The sequence below is a fragment of the Perca flavescens genome, chromosome 17 (genome assembly GCF_004354835.1).
Source record: "Perca flavescens isolate YP-PL-M2 chromosome 17, PFLA_1.0, whole genome shotgun sequence".
Taxonomy (NCBI): domain Eukaryota; kingdom Metazoa; phylum Chordata; class Actinopteri; order Perciformes; family Percidae; genus Perca; species Perca flavescens.
In genome coordinates, this window is record NC_041347.1 from 34371209 (window position 1) to 34381355 (window position 10147).

The 10147-nt window shown below is 42.1% G+C and overlaps 1 protein-coding gene across 1 annotated transcript in view; it reads left to right on the forward strand.

Moving 5' to 3' along the window:
* The first annotated feature begins 2023 nt into the window (after positions 1 to 2023).
* The window catches only part of LOC114571812 (NACHT, LRR and PYD domains-containing protein 12), a 10038-nt gene continuing 1914 nt past the window's right edge, over positions 2024 to 10147 (forward strand). Inside the window, exons 1-5 of the mRNA XM_028603004.1 lie at positions 2024 to 2153; positions 2651 to 4427; positions 4515 to 4688; positions 4882 to 5055; positions 7417 to 7663. Coding sequence (XP_028458805.1) covers positions 2024 to 2153; positions 2651 to 4427; positions 4515 to 4688; positions 4882 to 5055; positions 7417 to 7663 — 2502 coding nt within the window. The remainder of the gene's footprint in view (positions 2154 to 2650; positions 4428 to 4514; positions 4689 to 4881; positions 5056 to 7416; positions 7664 to 10147) is intronic.

The following is a 10147-nucleotide window of genomic DNA, read 5'->3' on the forward strand; positions in this document are numbered from 1 at the left end:
GGATCCTGGAGGGAGCCTGGGAGTATGCCCAACCGGTCTACATGTGTTTTGTGGATTGAGAGAAGGCGTATGACCTGGTCCCCGGGAGATACTGTGGGAGGTGCTCTTGGGAGTATGGGGTGAGGGGGTCTCTACTCAGGGCCATCCAATCTCTGTACGACCAAAGTGAGAGCTGTGTCCGGGTTCTCGGCAGTAAGTCGGACTCGTTTCAGGTGAGGGTTGGCCTCCGCCAGGGCTGCGCTTTGTCACCAATCCTGTTTGTAATATTTATGGACAGGATATCGAGGCGTAGTCGGGGTGGGGAGGGGTTGCAGTTCGGTGGGCTGGGGATCTCATCGCTGCTCTTTGCAGATGATGTGGTCCTGATGCCATCATCGGCCTGTGACCTTCAGCACTCACCGGATCGGTTCGCAGCCGAGTGTGAAGCGGTTGGGATGAGGATCAGCACCTCTAAATCGGAGGCTATGGTTCTCAGCAGGAAACCGATGGAATGCCTTCTCCAGGTAGGGAATGAGTCCTTACCCCAAGTGAAGAAGTTCAAGTACCTTGGGGTTTTGTTCGCAAGTGAGGGGACAATGGAGCGGGAGATTGGTCGGAGAATCGGCGCAGCAGGTGCGGTATTACATTCAATCTATCGCACCGTTGTTACGAAAAGAGAGCTGAGCCAGAAGGCAAAGCTCTCGATCTACCGGTCAGTTTTCATTCCTACCCTCACCTATGGTCATGAAGGCTGGGTCACGACCGAAAGAACGAGATCCAGGGTACAAGCGGCCAAAATGGGTTTCCTCAGGAGGGTGGCTGGCGTCTCCCTTAGAGATAGGGTGAGAAGCTCAGTCATCCGTGAGGAGCTCGGAGTAGAGCCGCTGCTCCTTTGCGTCGAAAGGAGCCAGTTGAGGTGGTTCGGGCATCTGGTAAGGAGGCGCCCAGGGGGCCTCCTTACCTAGGGAGGTGTTCCAGGCCCGTCCAGCTGGGAGGAGGCCTCGGGGAAGACCCAGGACTAGGTGGAGGGAGGTCCAGCTGGGAGGAGGTCTCGGGGAAGACCCAGGACTAGGTGGAGGGATTATATCTCCAACCTGGCCTGGGAACGCCTCGGGATCCCCCAGTCGGAGCTGGTTAATGTTGCTCGGGAAAGGGAAGTTTGGGGTCCCCTGCTGGATGGATGGAAATCTTTTAACCAACTTCAGTCATGTACTGTAACATATTTCTGTAGTTTTTGGAGCATTATGTACATGTTGATAAATATACAAAAAGATTCTGTGTAACCATCACTTTACCTGCTTCTTGTGCTCCACGGAGATCCACTCTACAGTATTCTATTTTTTAAAACTTGTATGTTGAAACACAAGTGCAGAGGATATTAATGATCGTGTGAATCACACTTTGTCTAAATAGCGACCTTTACTAAAATACTGCTGGGTTTGTGATGTTGGCAATTCTAATCTGATGCCTGCAGTGCGTAATAGAAGCATCAAAAGACGTGTGTCAATTATCGCTTTCAGTGCGTTTGTGCCTTCATCAGCATGAGAAATACAAGGTGTGGCACGTGAGCGTGGGAACTGGTTGAAATGCGTGAGACTTGAGAGCCTGCATTAAGGTTTATTCAAATGTATCACTTTGTCCCAGTGGTCAATAATTGTTGCAGGCCTCTCTCCTCCATATTCTTGGTTCATGAATCCATGTTCTTGAGTTATTAAGTTGTATGTGCACAGATTTCTACATCAATATTTTTCTGCTTCTAATTAAAACTAATAAAAAATTGTCATCACATCTCAATTTACAAAACTGGTCGGTTTTTTAGAGTATTTTTAATGCAAAAAATTTTCTATAAGTTGACAATGTTCTTTTGATATCTTTTGGATCTTTATAGGGACAAAAGATGGAGACACCTCAAGAGGTCGTCTTAAGAACGTTAGAAGATTTGGGAGCTGAGGACTTTGAGAAATTTAAGTGGTACCTGCAGCAGAAAGGGGCCCTTGAAGAATTCCCAGCAATCCCAAAGTCCAAACTGGAGAAGGTAAACAGGATGAAGACAGTGGACCAGATGTTCTTGACCTACAGTATGAACACCATTAAAGTGACCGGAATAGTTTTAGTGAAGATAAATCAGAATGAGCTAGTGAAGAATTTATCAAACACCATCTCAGAACCTGCAGGTAAGTCATAATATTATGAAATAGAAAATGGATGTAACAAAAAATCAAACATATAATAACATTAGATTTGAGGCCAATGTCTCCCTCTTATCTATAAAGATAGACATATAAATAGTGCTTACGACAGAACAAGCTACCAAACACACATCTACCACAGACACAAAATGTAAAGTGTCTACAAGAACAAAAGTTTATGAAACAAAGTCAGACAATCCAGTTTTTGTTGGCTCTTCTGGTTGCACACACTGACGCCACTGTGAGAAACAAATTGCACAATATTAATTCCAATCCCGCTGTAATTAAGTCATACACATTCTGGTTTCTTTGGAGACCACAGAGTTCATGGATGCATGACTTGGACACAACATATCAGTTGTTGAGGAATAATAAATAATTTTGAATAAGTTAATCTCCTAAATAGATTTCAGAAAAACAGAAATGAACACAGACATTAACTGCAACAACCCCTCATTGATTTATTTGTTTTATGTTTTCAGATATTCTTGCTTCGTGCCAGCGAAAAGTCAAATCTAACTCACAAAAGAAGTTTCTGTGTGTGTTTGAGGGTATTGCTAAAGCTGGAAACAAAACCCTTCTGAATAAGATGTTCACAGAGATCTACATCACAGACAGAGAGACTGAAGAGGTCAATGTTGAACATGAGGTCAGACAGATTGAAGCAGCATCCTGGAAACCAGACAGACCAGAAACAACAATCATATGTGAAGACATCTTTAAAACCCCACCTGGAAGAGATGAACCAATCAGAACAGTGATGACAACGGGAGTGGCTGGCATCGGGAAAACAGTCTTAACACAGAAGTTCACTCTGGACTGGGCTGAAGGCAAAGCCAACCAGGAAATCCAGTTCACATTTCCATTCACCTTCAGAGAGCTGAACATGTTGAAAGAGAAAAAGTACAGTTTGGTGGAACTGGTTCATTTGTTCTTTAGTGAAACCAAAGAAGCAGGAATCTGCAGGTTTGAAGAGCTCCAGGTTGTGTTCATCTTTGATGGTCTGGATGAGTGTCGACTTCCTCTGGACTTCCTCAACACTGAGATCCTGACTGATGTTACAGAGTCTACCTCAGTGGGTGTGCTGCTGACAAACCTCATCAGAGGGAAACTGCTTCCCTCTGCTCGCCTCTGGATAACCACACGACCTGCAGCAGCCAATCAGATCCCTCCTGAGTGTGTTGACATGGTGACAGAGGTCAGAGGGTTCACTGACACCCAGAAGGAGGAGTACTTCAGGAAGAGATTCAGAGATGAGGATCAGGCCAACAGAATCATCTCCCACATCAAGACATCACGAAGCCTCCACATCATGTGCCACATCCCAGTCTTCTGCTGGATCACTGCTACAGTTCTGGATAAGGTGTTAAAGACCAGAGAGGGAAGAGAACTGCCCAAGACCCTGACTGAGATGTACATCCGCTTCCTGGTGGTTCAGTCCAAAGTGAGTATCAAGTATGACGGAGGAGCTGAGATGAATCCCGAGAGCAAGAAGATGATCGAGTCTCTGGGAAAACTGGCTTTTGTGCAGCTGCTGAAAGGCAACCTGATCTTCTATGAACCAGACCTGAAAAAGTGTGGCATCAATATCAAAGCAGCCTCAATGTACTCAGGAGTGTTCACACAAATCTTTAACGAGGAGAGTGGACTGTACGACCACAAGGTGTTCAGCTTCGTCCATCTGAGTGTTCAGGAGTTTCTGGCTGCTCTTCATGTCCATCTGACCTTCGCCAACTCTGGAGTCAATCTGCTATTGGAGAAATGGAAAAACTGGTTGTCTAAAGTTTTCAGAGACAAATCAGCACAGTTCTACCAGAGTGCAGTGGACAAGGCCTTACAGAGTCCAAATGGACACCTGAACTTATTCCTGCGCTTCCTCCTGGGTCTTTCACTGAAGACCAATCAGAATCTCTTACGAGGCCTGCTGACACAAACAGAAAGTAGCTCAGAGACTAATCAGGAAACAGTGGAGTACATCAAGAAGACGATTAATAAGAATCTGTCTGCAGAGAGAAGCATCAATCTGTTCCACTGTCTGAATGAACTGCATGATCGTTCTCTAGTGGAGGCAATCCAACAGTCCCTGAGTTCAGGAAGTCTCTCCACAGATAAACTGTCTCCTGCTCAGTGGTCAGCTCTGGTCTTCATCTTACTGTCATCAGAAGAAGATCTGGACGTGTTTGACCTGAATAAATACTCTGCTTCAGAGGAGGCTCTTCTGAGGCTGCTGCCAGTGGTCAAAGCCTCCAAAAAAGCTCTGTAAGTGTGTTTATTCATTAATAAATACTCTATCTTTCAACAGGAGAGAAACATAAATAACTTGTTTCCTTCCTGTTGTCTCTCCAGACTGAGTGGCTGTAACCTGTCAGAGAGAAGCTGTGAAGCTCTGTCCTCAGTTCTCAGCTCCCAGTCCTCTAATCTGAGAGAGCTGGACCTGAGTAACAACGACCTGCAGGATTCAGGAGTGAAGCTGATTTCTGATGGACTGAAGAATCCACACTGCACACTGGAGACTCTCAGGTCAGGATTCATTAACCCATTCAACTGTTGACCATTTAAACTCTGATTAACTTTAGTTGATAAAACAGCAGACGTGTAGGTTTGTGTCTGTTGATATGATAAACTTTGGCAGTAATGCCACAGATGAATTTAAAGGTGTATTCTAAATCTGGTTCCTGTGTGTGTGTGTGTGTGTGGTTATATGTGTTTGCAGCCTGTCAGGCTGTCGGATCTCAGAGAAAGGCTGTTCTTCTCTGGTCTCAGCTCTGAGCTCCAATCCCTCCCATCTGAGAGAGCTGGACCTGAGCTACAATCATCCAGGAGACTCAGGAGTGAAGCTACTGTCAGCGCAACTGGAGGATCCTCTCTGGAGACTGGCCACTCTCAGGTACAAACACTGATGAACAAATATGAGATCCAGGTCCAGGACAGATTTAGCCTAGCTTATTAAAACGTAATGTGCTTTCTATGCTGTGAGAAGATTGTGTGGATGAAGCATTAATCTACTATTTTAGCAGACTAGTTAGCTAGGTTTTTAAAATTTCAGTTGCCGGTGCTGCTCACCAGAGACGTACACTGACGCCTGGACCAATTATTGTACAAAGTTCCTCTTGTGCTGGGAGAGTAACAACTCTAAGTTCAAAAAGTCCATCAAAATGCTCTTTCCTAGTTGCTGGGTTGCAAACACAATATATGTGTGTGTGAGAGTGATGTAATGTTGATGGTTCCCTTCAGAGAAAGGTCAACTGTTGCACTTGTATCCAGGCTGCACCAATCACATCGGTGTATCTGATATAGGCGGGCCAGAGGCGAGCTAAATGGATGACAACAGTTTAATTTAAGAGTTAGCTCCGCTGGTAGCTAAGCATATGGGGCTCTGGATATGTCACCCCATGTGGTGTTGTGATTGGTTGTAATGTTATCCAATTGCATGCAGTGAGATTTTCAAATGCACGCTTGGTGCCGCCCCTCGAGACTTTCATTACTCAATGCCGCATTCATTACTCGATGCAGACCCTTAATCCTTTCGGATTTGGGTCTGGATTTCCAGGCTACCAAATGCTTGCTCTTAGGGGAATTGTTGGGTCTCTGTAAATGATAATGTGGCGCCAGCAGCTGTAATCCTGTTCGCACTGTGTGTACATTTCTTTTCTAGGAGACACTCATCTAAGGATAACAATGTGTAAATGCGCACATAGTCTGTTCTGCTGTCTGCTATGTTCAGTTATATTTTCCTCATTATTTATACATTATTTCACTTACAAGCCATCCACTATTAATCAGAATATTCATCGTTATGACTCAATCTGTAGATCAGAGCATAGGTGTAAATCCCAGGGGGGGTCAGGACAAAAAGTCCGTGGTCAAGTCGGACAGTTTCCAGCCGTATTCAGCAGCCTTCAGACTGAACAGGAAGTCACAGAAACACTGTGGTCCGATTCTGATTTAATAAAATGTTATTGGACCCCTAAATTACTGTAATTGTTGGGGCTTTGTAAATTATAGAGTGTGGTCTAGACCTACTCTATCTGTAAAGTGTCTCGAGATAACTCTGTTATGATTTGATACTATAAATAAAATTGAATTGAATTGAATTGAATAAATTGGCTCCTACACAGTCTCTAGTTGTTTTTATTATGACAGGGTAGCTGTCAAAATGCTCTACATGCGATCTGTTGCTGATTTTAATTAACAAAAGACTGTAGATGATCTGTAATCTGAACATATTTAGTCTCTCTGACTTCTAAACGTAACTATCAGCCTCACAACATGTGTTCTGTAAACAATAAGCCTTTAAATCAGACAAATAGCAGTTAAAATCCCTCCAGTTCAAAATAAAAGAACCCACAACGTCATAATTTTGAGTCAATTCTGAACCAATCAGCTGTTAGATAAGCTGAGAGGCCGGTGTTTCCCAGCATGCCCCTGGGTCCACCTGGGTTTTGCAGTCGGTGAAAAGCAACTGCGCTGCCTGCGTCTCAGAACTGCGGCCGCCTTGCTCTCGTGAGGTTATCGTTGACTACGCATGACGTCAGAGCAAGTCGGGATCAAGTCGGACACAAATCTACCCAGCATGCATTGGGCGGCGATCGCTGGTGATCGATTCCGCGCAGACCTGGCTCATCTCAAACGAGCCTACAGTCACATCGGGTAGTGACAGGAATGTAGTAAGTTGGCTGTTCAAAGCTATTATATTCACATTAAAAATCAGATGAAGTTTTTCTTTTCTCAAATAGAAATGATGCTGAGTAATTAATGAATTAGTCATGACAAAAAAAGTTTGTTATGTTAGTTAATATAATGTAATGTTAGCTAGCTTGTTTAATATTTTGTTGGATATAAATGCACCCACTACAACTAACGTTAACACGGCGGTAAGCCTAATGTTATGTGTGTGAACTGATATTAGGGTTAATATTGAAGATCTACGATTGTGTTTTGCTCAATATGATGTTAAGTGGCTGATCAGTAGGTTTACTGCAGTTAAATATATATCCTCTGTTCCAGACGAAATCTAATATTTATGTGGATGACACAAGATCATTTTATAATTATAATATGACCGCATGGTGAACCTATGAACCTAACTCATATTTAGACATCTGACGTTAAAGATTTTTGTTGTTGTTGCCCAGATAAAATGATAGAGAAAAGAAAAACAGACATAAGATCCTTTTTCAGTACACCAAAACGCCAAGTAAGTACAATAAGTCCTCATATCAAGACAATTTGGTAACATCTGTATAAGAATGGGTGCTTATGGAAATATTAACGACACTATGTCACAGGCAAAGGAGACAGAAAGACCTGAGGAACAGGAAGACCAGGGACAGTCAGGTGTAGTCTCAGGTACATGTGAGAAACAGGGAGACCAGGGACAGTCAGGTGTAGTCTCAGGTACATGTTTGAAACAGGGAGACCAGGGACAGTCAGGTGTAGTCTCAGGTACATGTGATGAACAGGGAGAACAGGGACAGTCAGGTGTAGAGTCTCAGGTACATGTGATGAACAGGGAGAACAGGGACAGTCAGGTGTAGAGTCTCAGGTACATGTGATGAACAGGGAGACCAGGGACAGTCAGGTGTAGAGTCTCAGGTACATGTGATGAACAGGGAGACCAGGGACAGTCAGGTGTAGAGTCTCAGGTACATGTGATGAACAGGGAGACCAGGGTGTTGAGTTCATATTTTTGGAGCAGGGATGAGCTTTACCAGTGGCTCACTAATTTACACTATGATCAGCTAATTTAACAAGTGTACAAAAGCATTGTATTTCTTTTATATGGGGACACTATTATCAAAATAAGTAATTATGTTTTAAGGTAGTTTTGTGGCTTGATTATAAACAACTTAAAAATAAATAAATGGTTTTAATTGGTTCAATTTAATCAGATTTTTCATTGAATCAAGAAAAACACTGAAAAGGACAATGGTACAGTCTCCATGCTACACTAATGATAGTATTAAGGCTTTCCTCTGTGTACACATATCCTCTACAAGTATAATTGTGACTGTATTATTTGTATCCCCTTCAAAAATTGCTTTTCAGAAATGTTATGTTCATTGTCCCCCCCCAACTGTTAGATCAGATTTATGCCAATGGATCAGAGGTGGGCCGTCAGGGCCAGCAGGGCCTTCTCTGCTGGACAAGAGATTGTCAGATATGACAGAATGTGGGGAGGCCTGTTGATCACTGATTGGGTTTTTGAGGCTTTAAAAAAGAATGCTTTAAAAAAGAATGCTTTAAAAAAGAATGCTTTAAAAAAGAATGCTTTTTTAAAGTCTACAAAACATGAAAAGATTTTTCCTTTGTTCTGATTTCATTGTTTGTCAATGAGGGTGTGGAGAGTAAAGATGTGGTCTGAAGTTCGATATTTTGGGAGAAATCCAATTTGGCTTTTGCTCAGGATATTGTGTTCACTAATGAATTGTAAGATTCTGCTATTAATAAAACTGCAGAATAGTTTTGCCAGGTTACTGGTCACACAGATTCCTCTGTAGTTATTTGGGTCAAACTTGTCTCCATTTTTGTGGATTGGGGTTATCAGTTCTTGGTTCCAAATAGCTGGGAAAATACCTGAATTTAGGATGATATTGGAAACTTTGAGGATGACCAATTTGAATTTATTTTCTGTGTATTTGATCATTTCATTTAAAATGGAGTCAGCACCACAGGCCTTACGAGTTTAAACTTTTTCATTTTTCACAGTTCTTGTTCTGTAATCAGGGTGTCAATCAGTCCCGCCAGAAAAAGAGAGTTTTTTTGTGATTGTTGCAGGCAAAAATCCTTGATTATGTGGCACGTTTTCTTAAAAAATGTGATGGAATATGCGGGATATTTATGCAATGTTATGCGAGGAAATTGCGGGAACTTTCAAAAATTGCGGTTGATGAAAAAGTGAAAAAAAGTGATTCCCCTAACACCGTGTTCTCACTAGGCAAAATTACGTCACTTCATAACGTTCCCATGGCAACAGGGCAAAATTAAGTGAAGTAAACGCAACATTTTTCAACTTTCTGCTAAGATATATTATGGGACTTTTTTGCAATGAAAATGCGGAGATTATGAAATCATGAAAGCCCCGCATATTTTGCGCGGAAATCAGCAATTTATGAGGCGAAAGTGCGCCATATTTGAAATTTTTTTTTTTTTATTTGCTCTGTATTTCCTGTTGGGCTGGGTTTTTTTGCTGTGAAGGTTAGTAAAATGAGTGGTCCAAATATCCCCATTTTGGATTGCTCATTCATCCTTAGATGTTGTGTTTAGTTTATGTCAATGTTCCCAGAATTAATTGGACTGTATTGATTCTTCGATTAGGTTTAGCTGATTTTTATTATGCTGTTCCCTTTTTGTTCTTAACAAATGTTAGTATTATTTTAGTGTTTTTCCGTAAAGAAGGCTTACACTTTGGTTATTTGGATCGCTGTGTTTCTGATTGGATACATTTCTTAGTTCTTTCCTTAGATTTTTACAATCATTATCAAACCATTTTTCACCTCAAATATTTTTCTTTTCCTCTTTAAATTTGTTAGTTTTGCTGCCTTGTCCAAAATGGCATTTATGTTGTTAATAGCTAAATTCACACCTTCTTCATTGTAAGGAAAGGATATACAAAGAAAATCATCCAAGAGTGATTGGATTTGTACTGTCCATTGCCTTTCTGTAGAGCTCAGTGCTGCTCGCAGGCCATTTGTAGGACTGTATAGAGGTTTGGAGATTATTAGAATCTAGTTCATTGTGTTTGAGATTTCATCTACTCAGATAGCTTGTTATTTTACTATGGTCAGACAGAGGAGTAAGGGGATTGACTGTGAATGCCTTGATATTAGAAATGTCGAGGTCAGAGATAAAATAATCAACAGTACTGCTGCCAAGGGAAGAACTGTGGGTGTATCTACCGAGAGAGTCTCCTCTTACTCTGCCATTGACGATATATAGACCTAACGTACAACAGAGCTGTAGGACCTGTGTCCCGTTCC